This window comes from Melanaphis sacchari, unplaced genomic scaffold, assembly GCF_002803265.2.
Source record: "Melanaphis sacchari strain LSU unplaced genomic scaffold, SCAv2.0 Contig48_pilon_pilon, whole genome shotgun sequence".
Lineage (NCBI taxonomy): Eukaryota > Metazoa > Arthropoda > Insecta > Hemiptera > Aphididae > Melanaphis > Melanaphis sacchari.
Genome location: NW_020271327.1, coordinates 1866827 through 1891709, shown reverse-complemented (window position 1 = coordinate 1891709; position 24883 = coordinate 1866827). Strand labels below are relative to the sequence as shown.

Here is a 24883-nt window from a genome sequence, read left to right as displayed (position 1 = left end):
AATCAAAATTGCTTACATATATTTTGTGTAGAATAATTTAAAATATTTATTTATATAGCTTTTAAATACTCGTCTAGTTTAAATCGATAGTTTAAAATTAATTTTTTTTTCAGTTTTCCGTGCTATAATTGAAAATAATGAATACGATTTATCTGAATGAACTTTATAATATTATAAATCCTTAATGATCTTAACCTTCACAATAGTTAAGATGTGGAAGGTCGTGGTTATTATTTCATTTATTCAAAACGTAGATAGAATCAAAAAAATTTATATTTTTGAAATATAAATCTAATAATAAAATTACTTTCCGACATAATGGCATGATAAGAAATAACAATGTATGTTTAAACACAATTGTCAACGTTTTCAAAAATTAATTAATTTTAATAGTTTTTGTCTGTAAATTTTACTCGTCAAACCGGTTTAGTGTAAATAATTTATTTAACAGGGTAAATAATATATAATGTATGTATTTATTATTGTTTAAAATTTTTTAGTAACTCTGTAAAAAAGATTATGAACATTAGTAAATTAATAAGATTTATTTAAATATACCTAACAACAGGTATAATTTGCACTAAATTAACCCGCTTAAAGTTTTTTTTTTTTTATTTGGTCATAAGTGGGAGAGAAATATTAAAAAAAAAACCCACTCCGACAACCAATTAGGGCGCACGCTATAGTCATCATCAACGAAGATGTTGTTAAACGATGTATGTATTATCAATGTTATTATTGAATACGTATAACATAATGCGATTAAATGACCGAGTTCACTGTTTTTTGGCGTCTCACACCATAACGAGTAAGGTACTGGTATTTAGTTTTAGTCTGCTGCTGCTGAGAGTGCTGCAAGCAGTCTCGTAACGAAAAAAAAAACGCGCAACCACATTATATATAAGGTGCATTACCTAAGTTTACAACTTTAAACGTTTCGTTTACGTCCGCAAACGCGCATCGGGTTTTTCAATACTTTTTTAATTTTTTTAGTAATTTTTTTTTTTAAATTTTTATTGAAACAGTTGTTAATCGATATCCTTTAAACACATTTTTAATCAAAAAACACCTAAAAAATAAACTAACTAAAGTAACTAAACGTTTTAAAATGCACAATTTTATAGGAAGCAAATTTAAGGCCAACTGTAGACAATTATTCGCAGCAATTTCAGGTTAGTTTGTATACTATTTAAGTAAACATTAATTGTGCACACTTATGTTATTCTTATTATTTTTTATTATAACGTATTAGATATAAACATTTTTGTAAATTTAATTAAATTTAATTTGAAATATATTAAAAAATATTACGCAATTAATACATTTTAGTGCATTTTAAAAACTTATTCTGTACAATTTTTTTTTTTTTTAAATAATTTAAAATAATATATAGACACACATACACAAAAAATATAAAAAATTGTTTTAAAATCATTTCGAAAACTTAAAAATGTTTTAGAGTATATTCATCGGAAGTATTTAATTAAAATAACTATTTTACTATTTAACTTTAGAAATAAAAAACAATTTTAAATATACCTTTGTATTTATGTTTTCTAAAATAATATTTTAATATAAAACTAAAAAATACTGAATATTTTTTGATTGTTTAAATTTTAAATATTTTTTAGGTATACGTTTAATAAATTTTTTTTGTTTAATTCGATTTCAAAACTGGACATACATTATCCATTATATTGAAGTTTACAGATCATATACATAGTATGAGTACATTATCTTATCTGTAGTTCATTGGGTTCATATTAAAATAATTGATTCTTATCATAATTTATATGATGTTATTTATGATCTATAACGATATATGATGATTTATTAACGCTATTGCACTATATTCATCATTTATACATAGTAAGTTTAGTATATTTTATTAAAAACAACTGGATTTTTTAAGTTACTAAATGCCTTTAATAGATTTAATTGATTTTAAACGGAACAATAGAACTACCGAAATGTGAGCACATGTGCGTGTTTTTTTTTCATTTTGGTGGAAAACCTTTTAAGTGGATTGTTAAAGTGATTCGATAATTTCGTTAGCGGTTAACCTGTGTAAGGATTAAGAACTGAACACAGATGGTAATATATCATAATTAGAGCAAGGACTTTCATGCACTAAAAAAATTATCAAATATGCATTTAAAAATTTGCACTTATGCATCAAAAAATTTTAAATATACAGTTAAATATGCCCTCAAAAAAAAAAAAATAAATACACTAAAATGTATAGCTCTAAAAATTATATTTTTTCTTTAAATATTTAATTTTAATAATTTTATATTATCTTTCTATATAAGTTTTAACTAAATTTGATATCACTTTATTGTAATCTAATCTACAGATTCGCAATTATGATAAAATGAGTCTCATTCGTCTTTATGAGAATATATAAACAGTTAAATTTAATAATTTGAGTTCTTATTCATGAAAAATATTGACTGAAGTACATGATTTTCAAAAAACTTTCAAAATATGCACTACAAACTAAAAATATGCTCTTATAATCAAAAAAGTATGTTCTTTAAATCCAAAATATGCAAAAATATGCACTAAAAACTTTAAAATTTTGGTCACAATTATTGTGAAATGTATTGTGTACTTACTCTGCATACGAAAAAGTAAACCACAAAAAATATGCGAACGCATGAAAGTTTGCTCTAGTCATTATAATTTATAAAACTGTTAGTTTTTTTAAATTGCCTGTCAGTTATCAAAAACCTATTGTTTATATTATTGTTATTATCTCAGCCGTAATGTCTTCTCGATTATCGAGATCACCTACCTCCTACGTATTTTTATTTTTCGAGACTACTTTCGGTGTACGATTACGCAGTTTAATGTACGCAACTACGCATCGGTCACTATATATTAACGTGTCGGCATAGAACGGATGTACATGGATATAATTTGTACCGGGTCATCGTTTTGTTTAAATCAACATTAAACATTAATTATACATTTATTATACAATAATTCATGTGTATATATCAAACACTGAAACACACACACACACACACATTATTGGTTGATACAATAGGTACAAATGCGTCGTACATAATACATTTCTATATGTCAACTATAATACGGTAGCGTTTAGAGTGACGAATTAAAAACGATTAACACTGTTCAGAATCTCGAGCGCAGCTATATTTATTTTTTTTTAATAACGATGGCCAATATCTGTGGACTATACGTGAATAAATATCGAGTAGAGGAATTTCGTTATCCGGCCTAATGAGTATACTGAAATAATCAGACTGCTATTATAATAATATTAAAACGAAACGAGGTATCTACTATAATTATGTTCGCTAAAATCGGTTGCACGAATTATTATTATTATCATTATTATTATTATGCATAATAATACAATATAAACTCGTCGGAATCGACAATAAATTACAATTATATAGCTGCGCCAAAACTGCTGTATACCACTGTCGAATTTTCAACAGCTCATTCGAATACGGGATGTTTCTTCAAGTCGACCGGCAAGGGTCCGTCGACCGAGATCGAATTCTAGAGTTAGGTCGTAAAAAACGCTCGTCGAAAAGCGTCGCTCCGATAAAACATATATACTATGTATAGGCACATAAAGCGGAATGGAAAACGTTATGATATTAAAGGTGGTGTACATTACACTCATGTGGTATAAATTACGCCTTACAATCGTTTTTATATACGTATATGTGTGTATAAGAAGGTATGTACCACGGTCGATTTACGTTTGAGATAATGTTTAAATTTATAAAAAAAAAACCATATTGTACGACCGACATCGTATATAAATTACACGGAGGCCCGAGGACAGGAAAATAGAAATTATTGTATCGCAGTTACACGCGCATATGTGCATGCATAAAATACGTTTAGATACCTACGCGTAAAAACGCACTCTGTGCCCAGCGACTAAACAACACGTGTCGCGCGTGTCAGTATAACACCGTAAATTTCAAAATGAATCGCATAGTATAATATGCACCTCGCACGCGTTTCTAGTCCGGTCTACATCACCTCCTCCCCACCCCCAATATACCACGACGACACAACCTCCGCCCACCGACAACACCCTCCCCGTAACCGCCGTTCAACGCCGGGGTAACATAACATACGTGCGATCATGAAAACATCGTATTTGCTACGGTGTATTAATAATTGTTCGGTGTATGTGTTTGTGACATATAGATATAGACTATATAATATTATTTGCACATATTTTATATACCTACACATTCTGACGTTAATCGCGGACGTTGGATTAAATCGTGTACGACACCAATTACTATGCATAATTGTTATTATAATAGTACTCTGTATCGTTTCAATATATGACTATAATAATAGAACTGTTTGTATGCATATAATATATGTATACGTACATTTTTATTCACATTATTACCGTTCGTTCATTATTAACTAATAACGCCTGCAGTTGCACGTGATCGGCAAGCACATAATATTTAATTTTTAGTATCATACATGTAATTCATTATTATTTTTTGTCCGCTTATAGCGCCAAACATGAAATCTCGTTGAACGGTAACCCAATTAAATAAATAAAATTAAAAAAAAAAAAATAGGTAATAAAATTAACATAGATAGACTGTATGACACGATAATGTTAATGATGATGCTTATATGCTGTGTAATGTGTATATTATATACTATATACCTATGTATGATAATAAATATATATATATATTATATATAGTGATTGTGCAACGTGGATACGTATTTCGAGCTAGAGTAGTCAATTATAATATATTATTACGCTCAACAGAAGTATACGATAATAAACTATAAATAGTAACGATTGGAAGTCTATTGAACATCATTCAATCCGTGCTATGTATATGGGCATGATAAAGTATAAACCATATTTTACCGACTCGTCTCATTTACCATGGATATTATTATATATTATACATTACGCATCGTAATATACATGAGTATATATATACATATATATATATATATATATATATATGATTTTATTGTTGTGTACATAGGGTTTATGATAAATGAACTTTAATAATCGATGATAATCTCGGGTTTCCGAAATCATAAGACTCCCGTCTGATTTTTAACGAATGAAGAAAATCATCAAAAATTACTATTTTTCTAACGTACCGGTTATTTCAATATTTTCTACCCGAAAAAAATTCCCATCGTTCACGTCATTTTCTGTAATCTATACGTAAATTGTTTGCCACTCTTAAAAACTAAAATACATAAATGTACATACCCACATCAATATTATTAATATTCGTTTTTAAGATGAACGTTCAGTCCTAGCAATCACGTGATCTCTTTTCTACAAGTCTGATTTATTCAAAACTGAATGGAAAAATAAACAAATGACCAACAAATCGACAATTTAATAGGTATTTGAGATTTTTTTAAGTCTAATAATAGGAACATAGGGTAAACTCTGTAATAGAGAAACTTAAGTCTCCTGCGTACCTGTAACCCATATCTGTTAAACGTAAGTGTTTATGCATGTGTAATAGAAAATAGAAGACAAGAAGTTTATCCACAAGTCCGTTGACGTCTTGATCAAAGTCTTGTATGTGTAATGTGTATACAAGCTCTATAATTCAAGAAAAGTCGCGGACCGCATATAGTCATAACATACAACAGTATCATTACAGATGATGCAATATAATGAACACTGTATATATACCTCTTCCATAACTGATTTATTCGTGTAGTTTTCCACTATTGCTTGGTTGTTTTTTCCTTATACAATAATAATATAAAGCTGATGGTATTTTTGATACATTGACATTTTTGGTAACCTATATTTAGAAATTTTCATATCAATTATTTTACCGAAATTTACGGTTTCTATACCGTAAAAACATGTGTTTATTTGAGTAAATAATAATAATAATAATGGCAACCAACAATAAGTGGACAACTACATACAGTATAAGCTAAGTGAAGAAATATTTAAACATAGGAGTGTGAGCATCAAAAAAATGTAATGATACCTATTATCAGCCTGTTTTGTCATGTGATATATTACATATTGTATAATATATTATGCAAATAACAAATTCTGAAGTACAACAAAAAATAATTCACTGAGGAATTAAAATTAGAGATGGATACTTGGAAACTTCGTCTTGTAATTTGAAATGTCCTAGATCCCACCACCACTGCAAGCTATAATATATTATTATATTATTATATTACTCTAGTATGGATATTTATATATGTTTATACTTTTATATGTGGTGGTAAACGATGTAGGTTTTATAGCCCGTCAAGAACGGAAGGAAACTAAACACGATATTAAATTTGATTATTCTGCACAACCATAACCGTTGATACCACGCTCACCGCAAGCCCGATTGAAATAATACCGTATGCTATTAATTTTATACCTCATCCTTAAAACTATTTACCACGTGTAATAGTGCGCGTATAACTTTTTTTTCTGACTCAATTTTGTAAAAACTAGAATGAAATAGCCGTATCTAATATTATATTTTTGACTTTTAAGTAATTTTTTATTTTATCTAAAATCCTTTTTATCTTTAATATTAAAGTTTACACCACTTTGTTTATATTTTATAATACACATCAAAGTATCTAGCTAAAGTATATACAAAATTTAGTTGCAAAAAGATGCTTTTAATTAGAAAAAATATTATATAAGGAGACGAGCACAGAGAGACACTATATATATATTATGGAAAGTATAAAAAACGTAAATATTGTTGTAAAAAAAAATCCTGTTCATTATAATATTACAATAGGTAGGTAAATAATATCTTTACATAGCCGGATGGTTGTAACTTAACGTTTCAATAGATATGTTTTTGTTATAATACATGGTTACTCTGTGCATTAAGCATTCTACTAGATATTTTTTGTACGGCCAAGTGAACTCAAAATCATAAAAAAATAAATTGTCACACTGCGTTATCCGGGCCCGGGCTGTCTGATCGTACGTAGAAAAAGCTTTATTGGCGCATTTGATATATAAAACAAAAATACCAATATCCATGAGCACATTTATGTGTACATTGTACAATACTATACAAAATATAATAAATAACAAACTATACAATTATCATACCTTTTTTTTTCGTCTAGACGGGTAGAAACACTAGAAACTGTTTGTGACAATACTGCCGCTTAGATCCAAACGATTATTATACCTATATATAAATCTAAGTATAATAATCTTATAATTAAACTATATTAAATCGAGCGTCATTTTTACCAGTTTTCCTATGTTAACTTTGCATAGAGAGGTGATTATTACGCAACTTTTACTAAAGTAATAATTCAAGTTACATTACAACATATAGTACAAAATAAAAAAATGACCATGTCATCAAATCAATTACTGATTAAAAAATTTTTTGTTTCTACTGTTTTAAGAACTCGAAACGCATATTCTAATCACTACAGCTGCCTGCGCAAAACGGTATTCAGTTTATTCATACCGTTTAAAATTTTAACTAGATACAATCAATTACATTTAATATGACACGTTGTTTTTTTTTTTTTTTTGTCTACGTTAAACGACCACATTAATACTCTAAGCGACTACAGCCTACCTACCTGCTACACTATGCCCACCTACTAAAAGATTATACAATTAAATAGTTTTTCAGCAGCTGTTTTATGATAAGTGAAATAAATTACATGATATATTACACAGTGTTTGACATAACTAAATATTTCAAAAAAAAAACACATAAGTAATTGTTATTATTAGTCAGTTAATGTGTTAAAAAAAGAAAAAAAACCACCAACAACATACCTCATTGTGTGTACCTAAATATAACTTATATTTTACACAGTTCTTGATATTGGTATTATTTTTAATTTAGTATTAATATTAAATCTACAAGATAACACTTATGGTATTCGATTACAGACAATTTAGTAGAAGCGATTTTAACCAAAAACGAATTTGACAATCGAAAACAAAAAAAAGTTTACTTATTTTTTTCATTTCAATACAAATTCAAAATAAATGAATTATTTACCTACTTACTACCATTCAATATTCAAATGAAACTATTATTATTACCTTTTATTGTAGTAATTTCATAATAATTTCTAAGTACTTTTTATCACAACTTCCAGTTATTTTAAAATTAAATTTCTTTTTTTAATAACTGTTATTTAGGTTTATTTTTTTTAATCCAAAACTTATAAATTAATAATAAAATTACTAGGTATCTAATTAAAACGCACATTTGGTTAATAATTAGCCTCATTCATTTTGGCAAAAAATTAACCGATCGTTTAAGTGAATTTATAAATTATTGAATAATAGGGAAGTAATATACCTAACTATACAATAATTTTCATATATTTACTACAACTAAACATAATTATTATATCGTTTCGGTTTCGACTGATTGCCGATAACTATTTTAAAGTGTCAAAACCAATTTATAAATAAACATTAAAATCGTGGAAAGAATATCAAACTGAAAAATTAATAATAATAGATTATATTAAATAAATAGATATCTCATTCAATACTAATAAAAAAAAATGTAGTTAAGATAATAAACATAATATAATAAATTATATGACAATATATTACATTTTTAACCAAACCAGTTAGAGTTAATTGAGAGTTTAAGTCTTTAAAAATGAGAAGGAAAACTTATATTCACCTAAATTTATAAAATTGCCCAAACGATATGTTATTTTGTGCTATTCGCCCAAATGAAATCCACCCAACCTTGCACGATATTATGAAATATTTATAAATTTGTTTTAAAATTAAAAGCAGTCCTAAATGTCTTAGATATCTGTTATGAGTTTAAACTATATACAATTTTTATTTTTTATTCAATAACAATTTTAACGAAGTGTTAATGAATAAATAAATTATATATACATACATATATATGTGTGTATATATATATAATATTGAACTAAAGATAAAGTATACATTAATCGTAACAATTTAAATATAAAGTGAAGGAAGAAAGCAGTGATATACATTTTAAAAATCTATTTTTAATTTTAGTACTTTATAGATTATTCTTATCTACTACATTTATTTCTTCAAACTTTAAATAATTATGATTAATGAACAATAATTAACCAATAACTTAGTATTAAATTACAGCTTATGACGTAGTTACGAAAAATGGACAAATTATAATACGCAATGTAGACTACCACTTGAAAATCAAAAATCTTAACTGTTTTAAAAATAAGGGAGTAAAAACTGAATTAAATATAACAATTATTTTCAGATATACTCAGTATTAATGCCTATTTTGTTGGTAGAAAAATTACCCTGTATGACAACTAGTATTCACGTTTGTTCGTTAAAAACGCAATCCCAAAAACGTGGAAATTATTAAATGCTTAGCATTGCTATTCGTACACTGCAATTGAAATAGAATTAGTATTTTGATAAGATGTTATGGAATTCATTATCATCACATATTTTTCAATCAGTTTAAAATAAAAAACCTAAGGTATAATATTTTATAATATTCAGTTATCAAGAAGAAATGTCCATATATTTTACCTGCAAAATAATAATCATACCTACCTATATACATGTATACATATTTAATTAAAATCCTACTAAATCTTTGAAATAGTGTCAACAGATAACCTCTTCACCCATCACATTTTTCATTAACAAAATTTTAATTCGAAATACTTCAGTATAATATCGTTATAGTATAAGGCAGTATTGTAAATCGGTAACTATTATTAAAGCACTCTAAACCTATTGTAATGTCATAACTTATTTAAAATGTCGTCATAACTTTAAAAAAGTATATAACAGCCCTCTTTACTGTTAATTATTGAGTAGATGATTTTTATAGAATCTTTGATGTGTATAAATTGAAATTTTAACAAACAGTATCAGAGCTATTAAACATTATATTTTAAGCGTAACAAAGAATAATCCTTAATAATTGAAGATAATAATGAATAAACCTTTTATTTATTACTTATTTCCATAGACTAAATTAATTTATAAAGCTTAATAACTGAAAAACTACTCATTTAAAACGTGATTTTATAGACATCGAGATTTTCAAAAAAATCGTTAGCTTAACAATTTTAAGTAAAGAATACCTACCTACTGATACTTCTCACTTGAAAAAAAAATACTTGTATCACCACATGATACTTCTTAAGTAACAAAAAAATTTAAATACTCAAAAATCTCTAAAAATCAAAATTAGAATCAATGCATAATTACAGGAAAATTACATAGAGGGGGGGGGGAGGAAGTAATAATGCTTGAACGCTTATAAGTCACTGCGGTGTACCTATATTGAACTTTTTGAAAATTCAAGTTCAATACAACTATCAACCATACATCAACGTGCTATACATAGGTAAATGTAATATTTAATTTAAGCCATAAGAATATTAACATGATATTATTTTAATGTCATGACGCACTTGATCCGGTTGTAAATTGATGGTCATACCTATTACGATGTGATTAACTACAGGAAACAATAATCAACGATGTTAATAGCGATAAATTATGTGATTATTGTTATATTATTGTTCCAGTGAATCTCGTCACGTTTTCGTTTGGAGTCTACACGGGATGGTCATCGACGGTTGCGCCTATGCTTAAAGATCCAAAGCAGACTCCGCTCGACCATGTGATAACGGACAACTCGATTTCTTGGGCTTGCAGCTGGGGTATGCTCAGTGCTATACTGGGCACGTTCTTCTGGGGAATGTTAGCGGACAACTTCGGCCGGAAGACCACAGGTTTCCTGACCATGTTACCGTACCTGATCAGCTGGATCATCCTGTTGGTGGTCAAAACGGAGACGGCGCTGATGGTGTCCCGGTTCCTGGGTGGCCTGGGAGCCAGTGGGGCGGCGATAAACTGCCCAATGTACGTTGGTGAAGTGAGCGACGAAGCCATGAAAGCCGGGCTAGGTTCGCTGTTTATACTCATGTACAACATCGGCGTGCTGTACGTCTACGTGTTCGGCGTGCTGGTCAACTACACCTATTTGAACGTAGCCTGTCTTGCCATCAGCTTGCTATTCATGGTGGTGTGGTTCTACGTGCCCGAGTCGCCGATATTCCTCATTCAAAAGAAGCGGATGGACGAGGCGAGGCGGTCGCTCATGTGGTTCCGGGGCAAGGACAACGACAAAGAGGTGAGCGAGGAGATGGACTCGATGATGCGGCACAGTGACCAGACGGACAAGGCCAAGCTGTCCGATTACAAGAAACGCGGCACGGTTAAGGCGCTGCTCATCGGCCTGGTATTCCAAGCGGGCACGCAGTTCAGCGGCATAAACATCATACTCATGTACACGGTGGAGATATTCAAGAGCAGCGGTAGCAAGATGTCCCCACACTCGTGTACCATACTGGTGGGCGTGGTGCAAGTCATTGGGTCCGCGGTTGCGACGTTTATAGTGCACAGGGCCGGTCGGAAGTTCTTCCTCATGGTCACGTACGGGGTCACCGCCCTGGCACTGATCACTATCGGGACGTGTTTCTACATCAACAAAGTGGACCCGTCCATCAACACCGGCATACTGCCCGTGTTCAGCCTGTCGGTGCACGTGATCGCGTTCTCGCTGGGCCTGGGCATGGTGCCGTACATCATCTACACCGAGGTATTCCCGGCCAACGTGCGCAATATATGCATGTCCATGCTGATGTTCTTCAATAACGTGCTGGGCTTCGCCATCATCAAGGCGTACCCGTCCATGTCGAACACGTTGCACACGTCCGGCTACTTCTGGATGTTCGGCGCCGTGTGCCTGGCTGTCGTGCCCTACACCTACTTGTTCGTGCCTGAGACCAAGGACAAGTCGTACGACGAGATCCGCCGTGAGCTGCTGGTGTGGTTCCCGGACAGGAAGCACAAGGACAAGGCGGCGGCGATGGACAAGGAGGCCACCGGGGACCAGGCGGACGTTGGCGTAGATAACAGCGTGGTCGTGGTAGAGGCCACCGAAATGAGAGTCTGCATGGGCAGGGACCAGAATTGCTTCACGACACCCCAACGCGCACGCGACAACGTCGAATAATAACAGACACATGGGTTTAAACGTTCCTGTGCGTGTACACTGCTGCGGCACGTATACACGAGTAAAGGCCACTACTATATTATTATCATTATTATTATTATAATTATTATGTAGTGTCTAATATCTGTGAATATAACTGATTTACGTGAGGAGAGAAGAGGGAGAGAGAAAATGTAAAAAAAAATCGAGTAGAAAAAACTACCTTTTTTTTTATTTTTTTGTATTTTTACGCCACAAAGTTTGTTTTTTATATATTTATTTGAATAATTTTTACGATGACCGTAGGTTTTATAATATTTATATGTGTGTGTGTTTGTGGTAAATTAACAATTTCCATTAATATATTGTAACAAATATAACAAGTATTATGAATAATTTAAGTATGATTGTAATTTTAAATATATTTATATACATATATCTTAGTTTTAAGTTTTAAAATAATATTAATTGTTATAACGATATAATAAACACAGAATTTAGATGTATAGACAACAAATACGATAAGGTGACAATCACTTCTTTGTCTAATCACAGTTTTATACTTAGACTTAACGTGTATTATAAACCAATTTACATTTATAAATATTTTTTATATTATACTAAATCTCATTAAAAGTAAATATAAATTTAAAACTCGTGAGTTGTTATGAGGTTATTTAATAATTTATAAATCAAACCTAAATTTTACAGCATTCTATACAAATTAACTATGTAATTGTTTTAATATACTATAAACAGGTGAATAAATTTGATTGCAATAAACAATTAAATTAAATTTATGTGGTAAAGAAAGTTTGTTTAACCTTACTGTGATATCTAAGCCCATAAAAATACTTTAAAATTTTATATCTATAGCATTAACAGTTTTTTTTTTTAATTTGTATAATTGTAATTTTAAATGTTAATAATATTATTTTAATTTATTCCATCACGCTAGTACCGCTAGTAATACTAAACTTAATGAGTAATATAGTAATACATTTTATTTTTTATTGATCATTGGCCATCAGTTCTAAGTATACCATAATAAAACTTCAGAATATTATACTCATTTAAAAAACCCCTGGATACTATATTATAATGTGTCAAACAAATATTATTCAAGCCGATTGTTCATTAATATTTTCTTTATAAAATATATATTTTATTGCTAATTTCAGAGTTATTTAAATTTAAAAACATAAATAAAAACACACTAAAAAAACATTAAATATTGAAACCTTTTAAATAAGCCAAAATGTTTTAAACCATTTTTCTATCAATTTCAAAACCTAATAACATACGAATACCTATATACAAATTTTAACGATTTTGTCATACTATAAGATTGTGCAAACTAATAATGATAAAATATTATTTAAATGTATGGCACTTAGTAAATTTACCTAGTAGGTAATTCTTATAAATTTAATAACACTGCAGTAATTGAATCACATTTGCTCCAGTATAACTTGCCTACTACAAAGTAGTCGCCAGCTGTGATCCACCCACGATCATACGTAACCGGAATTATGTCCGGCTTTTTACAGTACATTATTTATACCCCTTATTGTATTATTGTATAGTATATTTATCATACGACATTCTTATTCCGTAGATTCAATTAAATTGTTTATGATACCACTGTAACAAAATATGACAAATTAAACGTTACCCTTTTCCTAAGACCAAAAATTGTCTCTAGACTAGAATAATTGATCAAGGTGAAAATAATAAATACAAATGACTTAGCGAGCTAATGGTTGTTTAAATGTTTAATAAAAGGTCTAGACACAATTTCGTTCCTATGCAAAGATACATCCGTGTATTTAACCTAACCATTGATTAAAATATATACGTTGTATCTATATTCAAACAATGAACTAACATGTCTTAACTATATATGATAATATTTGTTTACCTTAACAATGTATGTTTAATATAAATATTATAGCGTTATACCATATTGGAATAAACTAGACTGAATTATTAGACTCGTAAAAAACGAAAATAATAATTAAATATATTGTATTTGTTAGTAAAAAACTTAAAATACCTTTAATAATAATTCTCGATATAACAGTTGTTGTAATTAATATTTTTGTTTTTATTTAACAAAATAATTACTCAGTAAATGAAAATTAGTAATTAATAATACTATATAGTTTATTTTATCATATTATAAACATGATATATTGTATATACATATAATATGTATGCATTCAAATAATTTATGTATTATGCGAGTATTTGACTATATAGTATGAATTCAATTATGTAGTTATATACACCCTACTTAAATTTTAAAGCACAGCACCACTTAATAATTTTAATAAAACATAGTTCTTAGTTCATTAACTTTAATAATTAATATTGTTTTATAAATAATTATTTAAATGAATTTAAAAATGGACTAAATATTTAAAAGTTATCATTAGCTGCAGAACAGTAAACGTAATTTCATCCCTATACCAAATAAACTATATTTATTAAACGATACTGGGTTTAATATGAAAAATAAATAAAATACATAATATAATAAACTCGTATAAATATAATTTCATGTTTATATATATTTTACTCTAAAATATATATTTGCGTTCTTTTTCAAATATTTAACTAATTTTTTTTTTTTAAGTAAATACTGTAAATACTTTTTCCAAAAAGTATTACATATAATATATAAAATATTACGAAATATATTCTTTAAAAGTTATTATATAAGTTCAATATATGCTTATTATTTTTTTTATATGTATGGATCTTTCAAATCGTACTTTTTAGATGTCTATATAAACTTTATATAAACGTTGGTGATTCAAATGTAATCGCAAATCGCAATACTGTTGAAATCAGACGCTTATGCAGTTATGTTCTTGCTATTTTCGTAACAAATATTATGCGATTCAGACCTTAACTCATAAAAGCAGCTCAGATGTAATATACCTAGCTACATACAATATCGTTATTATGATTTTATATATAAAACTGGTGAGTGGGTTAAGGTTTAAGACTATATCGTACCGTAGTTATAGCAAAAACACTATTTTTGAATGGGGCTCGCAAAACAGAAAATTATTCGGAACGCCGTTTATGTTAGAGGTAAGTGCAAATATACGAGCATCGCGCATATTGGAAAAAAAAAACATAATAATATATTATTATCATTACAGATGTATAAGCAATTTATTGTTGATGTATGTATGTGCACTACGAAGCACTCGAGTTAATACCCACCGATTACAAAATAGAGGTTTTTATCGAGGTAGAGAGAAAATCGGTAGGTAAATACACTTACATAATACACCACCATCACCACCAACCTCTAATTTTATACTGTCGATTTATAATCAACTGTGATTTACTTAAAATGTTTTTCCTTTATAACTGTTTAAGTAAACATAAAATATTACTAAAAAAATTCTAATTTAACTGTTGCATTATGTAGTTGCTTGGCTTATTTTAATTTGTTTAAGAAAAAATGTTAGATTTTTGTTGTACATTTACATAAACTGCTGTACGTACTAGTTTAAATTAATTGTATTTCTAGTGGATAATTGATACGCATTTACGCTAGACTAAAGTTGGTTCCAAACAATGTTATAAATATTATAATATATACATTTACAGTAGGTAAATGTAGGTACGCAACATTGTAATAATACATAATATGTCTGTAAAATCATAAATATTGATAGCCACTAGATAAAATTTCGGTTTCATATTAGTATGTGAATCAAACAATAAAAATTCATATGTATTTGTATATATATCATGAGATTAAAACTTCAAAGTATATACATAGGTATGCTTAAACATTTATGAACAAGATACGGCACAAGTTAAAAACAATATAAAAGTTTTGTTTTTAGGCCACTGCTAGAATTACTTTTATTTATATTATTATAAATTCCAATATAGACGTATAGAAAACGTCTTATAAAATTGATTCAATTGTTAGTCTAAAGTATTTCCAGATGTCTCCAACTATTTTACTACATCAAATTATAAAGTTATCTTATAAACATTATAATAATTCCAACCACGCACTTGAGATTACTCAAAATCGGTATTTTTCTATATTATATTATTTATTTGTTACATATATAATAAAAATTAAAATGTATTATCAAAGTTAATACTTTTATAAGAATAGTATTTAAATCATATAATTTTATGGAAAAATGATGTTTAAAATAAAAAAAGTAGTCACAGGTACGTTTCAAAAAACTATTAAGTATTAACTGTTTAATACTAATAAATAGATTAAACATAACAAAAGTATTTTGAAAATTATAATTTATATTATGAATAGAAAATGTTATAATATCTAATTGAAATATTTGGTGATAATTTCAAGTATCTTTTGTTTACTGCAAAGTTCCCAAACTGTGGATCGCGATTAGTTTAGTTATTTTTTAGTCTAACTATCAATCAAATTAATGCAGTTTTTAATAGATATGAAGTTATTTTCATCAATGATACAGCATCTGAGGACTGGCCTTAACATTACTTTCATGTAATATACTCTAAAGTATGAATTTTTATGTTTTTAGTCAGAATAGGTGTATATTTACTTAAAAAATATCCAAAATTAAAAAAAAATTCAATAATTTTTAATTATATTAAACAATTTTTGGATATTACTAATCGAATTTGTAAAAATATAATAAAAAAAAATTTACTAATCTATATAAATCCTCCCTTATAGTAATTATCAATATATCAATATCATGGCATGTGAAATTTATATCTATTATAAAAATGTTTATAACATTTTCCTCAAATACATACATACATATATAAAAATAAATAAATAATACATAATATCCTGGATTTTGTTATGATTAGATAACACGACAGTGTAGTGCTATAATATAGGTACAGACTACAATATTATATGATTTATTCTCTGCAAATTCACATAACATTTTGGTTTTATACGTCAGAATTTTACATAAATAGGATGTACCTTTTTTATCATCATTGGTAAGGTAGGTACGTATAACCACAATGTCCTTATATAAGTTAACTGCAAACTATGTTTTATTTTGGCAGTGTGTCAAATTTTTGTAATCTGTCTCACTGCCAATATTTTCTGTTTACCTGATAGCCGTCAAATATATATTAAATATTAAAATATATTGAATTTATCTTGAAAAGAAAATTAAGTATGAACTAATTTTTATAAATACGATTTTCATTTTTATACTTTAATACATACCTACAATAATTTCATACATTAAGTTAATACGTAGAAAATACACATAAAGTTACTAAAATAATTAATCTGTTTTATAACAAAAATAACTTAATAGCTCAAGGTATACAAATACCATTAAATACAAATTATAACTAAGTGTCAATACTTTTCAATCGCAGATTTAGAGGTAGCGTAAGGGGCGCCCCCTCCTCTCCCGTTGGCTGTATCAATATGTGTTATTTAATTTTTTGTATATTGAATAATTGCAATAGTTTGTGTCATCCTATTCCTATATTAATTAGTCAAAAATGAATAAATTGTTGATAACAATATCATTAATGTGACCGACTGAGCGACAATGAGTGTTGACTGCCAGTCGGCATGCAGTGGCTCATAGGATTTTGTCCTAAAATTATCTTCCATATTCGTCTGAAATATATCTATAATTATTGTTTATCAGTTTATTGCTAACTGCGTAATATTAAAATTGTTGAATTGACTATTAAGTCAACCATAGAATATACATAATATTGTCACAGTATATCAACACTCGACAACTATCGATACACACGTATTACTAACGAGAGGGAAGAATAATAAATATAGGTATATTTATTATTCTTCTCTCTCGTTAGTGTAGGATCCGCGCCTCATACTTTTTTATGCAAAAATGCTTAAATGTATATTGAAAAGGAAATTACCTGCAGTACTTGCAAATAAATAGCTTGAACTAAAATATATGGATTCCATATTTCCATGGCTTCGTTTAATTTAATGATTTACTATTATTTATAAATTTAATACCCAATGTATTTTTTAAATTCTATAAAATATGTATGGAAAACTCATATCAAAATAAAAAGGAAAGCTTTAAACAATAGACTTCATCAAGCGTCTCTCATAGCGTTCTCAATTAAAATCCAAACTATCATTGCAAAAAAATATATTAATAAACAAACTACTCATCTTCACGACTTCACTTAACCACTTATGGAATTCAATTTTGGAGAATATCCAAAACTCAAATATAAAAATTATACAATCCTTCCAAACAATATCCCTCAGAACAATAACCAATACTCCGTGGTATATTAATAATTGAACTCTCTTTAATGATCTCAACACAATGACCATTCCCATTCTAGCATCTAAATTATACAAACGATTCCATAATAAAGTATAAATTACATAATCGTTTAAATCTTCTAACATAAAATTTGTTCACTTTAGACCTATCGGATACAACCCGGCGACTAAAAAAAAAATGGTCCAAACACCTTATTACTGAATTATTATTCATATTCAAATTTGAAAAAAAAATCTATTCTCAAACTAAGATTTAAGATAATTTATTTTAATGTTATTGTTATTTATGTATATATATATATATATTTATAGAGTGATATCATTGGATATTTTCTTTACTCATATTTTCCTCATGCTATTTTCTTTTCTTTTTATCAAATTTACTTTTTGTATTATTTATTACCTAATGATTATAAATACATAAATTTTATTTTAAAACTAATAATTTTCTAACTTTTCTCATTATCTAAAATATTAAACAATTAATTAGAATTAATAAATTTAATTTGTATTTATATATAACTATTGGTCATACTTTATAACTTTATAAGAACAAATCGAATCAAGAGTAAAAGAGTAAGTTACTTTTCTGGTATAATATTCCCAGATGGCTACGCACGTTAGGGAACTAATAGTTTAATGAAATTTAATTTCGACGTATCCTATGTAATATAATTTAACTCCAACCTGCGTCCTCTAACCTTTAATTATAATTTATTAAACAGCATTATAGTTACACTTAAATACTTGTATTACCTTTGAATTGTTTATTTTATACAGCTTATAGTGTTTTTTAATAACAACCATCAACTATCGGTTAATGCAAACATTTAAAATCCACTCTTCTCTCGTATACATGCTTACCAATTACCAGCACTTTCTTAGTTTTTTACTTGTAGTCAACACTAATGAGTGTTGATATTCAACACATGTAGCATATAGATATTTATAATCTTTAAAAAATAAAATTAGTATAAAATTAAACAAAAACGTTGTATTGCTGCAATGCCCAAAATAATCTTATACCTAATAATTAAAAATCATTACTCACTAGTCACTTCTCTTATTAGTATTTCTTAGTACTACAAAAAAAAAAATTGTTTTCTAATTTTTAGAATAAAAAAATAAATTTCAATTTTTTAAACTTTAAATCACGTTTATAATCATCAAAATATTTTTAAATCTAGCCATTTCTTGTATAAAATACCAAATTAGAGAAGGCCGTATAATTATTATATTCAAATCGTTATTTTATAACTTGTAATAATAACGCATAATATTTTTAAAAATACTTAATAGGCATTTCCATAATTGTTATGTACAGACGTTCAACCAGTCCCGCGGAGATTTACTAATATATTTATTATATTATAACGTAGTTAGCGTGATGGAAATTATCTACGGTATTCCACAAATTTAAATTAAGCAGAAAATTCTCAGTGGACTGAAAAACGTATTTAACTAGATTATAATATCATAATATTTTATTTTGTAAATAAATCTGATTCGCGTATACTCGACATAAGCATTTTAAAAAGCAAAAAAAAACTTGATTTAGTCTAATTATCTATTAATGAACATAAAAATTCAATATCACCAAAATTATACTTAGTGATCTATAAGCCATATTCACTTTAAAATAGGTACTTAACTTAGAATAATAGTAAATTATATTTAATTATTCAATAACGTCAATTACTTCACTCAGAATAATTCTAAACATTACAAACATAGTTGTATACATACCATGCCATTTATGTAATGCATTTAAGTACCTACCTACCTAATTATTATATGGCTCTGAAATAATTCTCATAGTATAAAAGGAAAACTTAATTAATTTATAAATTCTATATTGTAAGATAATAGGCACTTATACCAAATGTGATATTTTAGAGTTCAGTTTTTACTAAAATAGAATAAAGTAATTATCTATCGTTTTATCTATAATATCAACTCATTAAAGAAAATAAGTAAATAATAGATTAGTAATACAAATTACAATTATACATTTATTCAAAACAATAACGATATTACAATAGATTATTAAAAGATTATTAAGTGATGAAACGCAAAAAATGTGATTAGAAATTATAAAATAAAAATGTATAAACCACAAATTCCATATAATAAAAGAAACAAGATTAAGGAAACAGAATATAGATGTAATGATGAAAACGTGTTTAATTTAATTTTGCTCATTTTTGTATACATCTGAGTTATTAATTAGTCCATTGAACCTATTTTAAAAATTATTTCAAGATATCATGTAATTATTAAAGTGCAATAATTGTACTTAAAGATTTAAGACTCGCAAAAATTATTTTAGAGATTCTATAATATGATAGTTGATAATTCCCACATATAGGTATAAATAAATAGAATATATATTTTTTTAATCCTATAGAAGTTTAGAATTCAACAATAACCTATTATTTGAAATATTTATAGGAACATATCATGTTATGTCTTATTAAATAGGTATAACGAAGTAAAAAATGTCTAATTCAAGTGGGTAGGTATGCAGTAAATTACTATATTAGTATTTAATAATTTTAAAGTACTTACCTACTATAACTTATAAGTGTATAACCCGATTTCATCCAAGAAAAAATGAACTGATATTAAGTACGGTGCTATCTTGGTTTTAGTGAATCTCAGTTTCCGGATCTCGGACAAATCGGCTTTGTAATATAATTCAACTGAGATAGTAAATACGTATGTGGCATAAAATAACATTGAAGCATTTTTACTCGTCCAAAAGACAAAAAGTGATAACAGATATAAACAAATAAATAAAAAAAAAAAAAAAAACACATAGTAAAACCAAAATATTAACATTGCTCCGCTCGAGGTCTATGAAATGAAAACTTACACATCGTCGTTTTAAAATCAATATGATCATCGCTCTGCTATGAATATGAATCTAATATAATATATTATCGTATAAGCTTATTATAATAAACTATATTAACGGAGGAATATGTGAAACAACCACACAAGTATAGGTAGGTGACCAATGACTAGTGTTATGTACCATGGTACCTTCGGTATGTACAGTATTTGTAATTTAGTGGCGTGGTAAACTGAAAATTTTCCAGAGGTAAAGAAAAATATACCAAGAATCCTATCACCACTATAGACACTAAAATGGTGATGGAATAGGGGGTAGCTAACATAAATTATAAATTATGTTTCAGATCAATATTGATTGCCGATTGAGTATCACATTGCATTTACGATCAGGGGACCCACCGACTACCATCTACCTCTTTCCAATACAAAAAAAAATGTCAAAGGCAATTGCCTCTGACATTAACGTTTACCACGCCATTGGTTAATATTGTAGTTAAAATCAAACACATATCTATTATGTATTTATGTACGTTATAAATTATAATTTATAGTTCCTGAAACATAGAATAACACATACCTGAACTTGTATCTGTTTACCAATTAATTAATTACCAAATGAATATACATATATCTATGCTGTATATGCTGTAGAGTGTAGAGTATATTTTATAATGGATGACACACAAATGATCAGATGTATTATACAGTGATTCAATTGATAGTAATGGAAAGGGTGTGTAAAGGAGCTCTTATATTTTAAAAATAAAATTTGCGTGGATACAATAGTTATTATTATTTTACTAAAATGGGAAGACGACAAAACCTAATGCGTAAATTCTTTTACATAATTTTAATTTTAATTTTTGTTAATAAATAAATTGAAAAATATAATTAATTTTAGAATTTAAAATTGTTTTGATTTTATTTAAGACCAATAAATTAATTTATCAAAGCGTATAAATGTTGCTGTGCCAATAGTCGTGCTGATTGTGGCGATCCACTTGCTCTACTTATTTACTTATACGTAAGTAAAATATATTATTGATAATAAAAGCGTTAATCTTTTTTTTTTCATCCGGTTCGGTTATCAAAGTAGAAATTTTGATCATACAATAAAATTTCTTTTTAGGCTAAATCTAATAGGTGAATAATATGAATTATATTTTTAATTAAAATTATATATGTAATATATATATATATATATATTAAAGAGAAATGTGCTTCTTAAAAATTTAGTCATTTTAGTGACAAAGCTCTCCTCAGGTCTGTTTTAAATAATTTTGTGCTTGATACTCAGTTTTTGATCATTGAATTGAGATTCTTGTCTGATAACAGAGATAAATTAAAACTGATATCTTGATTCGTACCACACAAGTCTTTGTTATATAATCAGTAATAAACTATTGAACAGACACATACTTATTACTAAAATGTACGTAAATTTATAAGATATAAGTTATAACTTGATGATAAATTAATAACAAAATAATTTAGGTAAATTGGTTGATAATATCACATTTTTTAAATTTGGCGCTCATTTCGTATGCATTATTATCATCTAGTAATAACTAATAAGTAAGCCTTTTTGTAGGTTATGTATCAGAGGCAAGACAATCAAATTATTAAATATCAATAGGTAATAGACATACTATTTCTATTTTTTTTTTAAATTATTAGTTAAATAATAAGTATTATTAGTTTTTACTTATTAGTTATTGCACTAAAGCTTCGTAGGTAACTGGTAAACGTATTAGTTATTAAGTATACTGTATAGAATCATATATTTATTTATTTTATTTTTTATTTTTTGGAACATTGGCTGATTTTGAAAACATTACAGCGTTTTAATTCCTCTACCAAGTTTGCATTTTACGATTGGTTTTTAACTAATCATGTCCGCTCAATGTGAAAAAGTAAACTCTACTAGTCCAGCCTACGAGTTTGGTCCTAAATTAAAGCTGTTACGCTCCAATGACCAGGTCCGGGAACTGCAGACCATACTTAGAGACAAGTAAGTTTGTGGTACCGATACGAATGCATTTATAATACTAAGCGTTCGTACGGTCCACAGAAACACAAGTCGAACGGATTTCAAATTTTATGCTGACCGTCTAATTCGTCTAGTCATTGAAGAAAGCTTAAATCAGTTACCATTTGATACTTGTATGGTCATGACACCTACTGGTAATTATTACAAAGGTACCAAATACCAAAGAGGTAACTGTGGTGTCAGTATTGTACGTAGCGGAGAGGCTATGGAACAAGTAAGAATTTCATAATACTTGTGAAAACCTATTTGCAATTTATCATTGTTTGATTGTTAAGGGCCTCCGAGACTGTTGTCGATCGATACGCATTGGTAAAATATTGGTAGAATCAGATTCAGATACTCATGAAGCCCGTGTGGTATATGCTAAATTCCCTCATGATATAGCTGATAGGAAAGTTTTATTAATGTATCCAATAATGAGTAAGTAATGCATTGATGACAAATTACTCAGACAGCACACCCAATAATACATTGTTTTTAGGCACTGGTAATACTGTTATTAAAGCAGTGAATGTGTTAAAGGAACATCGGGTGGCTGAAGACAATATAATTCTTTCAAACTTATTTACTACACCTATTGCTGCTCAAACTATTACCACAGCATTCCCATTGGTTTGTTTTACTTACAATTAACCTTCATAAATTTTTGACTATCAATATTTATTTAATTATTTTTATGACTTTTCTGCTTAGATGACCATACTAACATCAGAACTTTATCACATCGCACCCAATCATTTTGGCCAAAAATATTTTGGTACTGATTAAAAAATGTTATTTTATTTATTATTGATATTTTCACAACATTTTATTTTTGGTAAGTTTGACTTTTACCATGCAAATCACTATGTGACCAATTTAAACAGACTTGATTATACATTTTTTTTCAACAATTTTTTCCTATCGGTCAATTTTAATCATAAGATACAGTTTACAATGTCTTATAACTTTGTTTCAACAATTTTTTGTTATTGTTATTACATAGATAGGTAATTAATTATAATTTTATTCTAAGAACTTTTATATTTCGACTGAAATGTATTTAATATAAAGCTGTTTATTTACAGTATTAAAATTGAATAAATGATTTAATTTTTAAGTTTTTATAAATTACCCTATAAGTAAAATGAGTAGGTAAAAAAAAATAAACAAATATTTATGAACAGTTTTTAATTATTTTGATACATTTTATATTACTAATATTAATTATTATAAAAAAACAACATTGCGACGGGTTGTATATCTTGTAATGGAAATTTGTTTCTGTATATTAACTTTTATAATTAATTCATGCATTTTAAAACACATAGTTATCACCATATTAAACCAAACTACATTTTTTGTTAACTTCAAACCATAAGTTAATTTAACCACATGGTATGTACTTTAATAAATGGAAGTACCTATTTAAATGCTAATTTTAGGAAAATTAAAATTAAGTTAATAGATTATTAAAGAATATTTATTTTTTGTACTTCTTACTGTTTTTTTAAATAACTTAACTAAAATACTTAAATAATATATATTTTTTATACTTACAACATAGAATCACTAAAATAATGTTTTTCTATTCAACATTTTACACATAAACAATTATAATACGGACTTCGCTAAAACCACAAGATTTTTACTATGCTACTTTTATATTTACTAAAGTAATCATAA

At 27.5% G+C, this 24883-nt stretch overlaps 2 protein-coding genes across 5 annotated transcripts; both read left to right on the top strand.

Annotated features, from left to right (window-relative positions):
- The first annotated feature begins 804 nt into the window (after positions 1-804).
- Positions 805-12287, top strand: LOC112598477 (facilitated trehalose transporter Tret1-2 homolog). The gene is made up of 2 exons (XM_025344950.1): positions 805-1172; positions 10552-12287. Exons 1-2 carry the CDS (start codon positions 1109-1111, stop codon positions 12042-12044), a joined length of 1557 nt encoding a protein of 518 aa, XP_025200735.1. The 5' UTR covers positions 805-1108; the 3' UTR covers positions 12045-12287.
- A 10429-nt stretch (positions 12288-22716) lies between these two features.
- LOC112598489 (uracil phosphoribosyltransferase homolog) lies at positions 22717-24224 on the top strand. Of its 4 annotated transcripts, none has more exons than XM_025344969.1 (6): positions 22717-22804; positions 23009-23179; positions 23240-23432; positions 23494-23638; positions 23700-23830; positions 23912-24224. In XM_025344969.1, the coding sequence occupies exons 2-6, from the start codon at positions 23061-23063 to the stop codon at positions 23984-23986; spliced, it is 663 nt and encodes a 220-aa protein (XP_025200754.1). In that variant the 5' UTR covers positions 22717-22804; positions 23009-23060; the 3' UTR covers positions 23987-24224. The 4 variants fall into 4 exon arrangements, with proteins under 4 accessions (XP_025200754.1, XP_025200753.1, XP_025200752.1 ...); XM_025344968.1 differs by lacking the exon at positions 22717-22804 and adding an exon at positions 22818-22909; XM_025344967.1 differs by lacking the exon at positions 22717-22804 and adding an exon at positions 22862-22902.
- Positions 24225-24883: the final 659 nt, after the last annotated feature.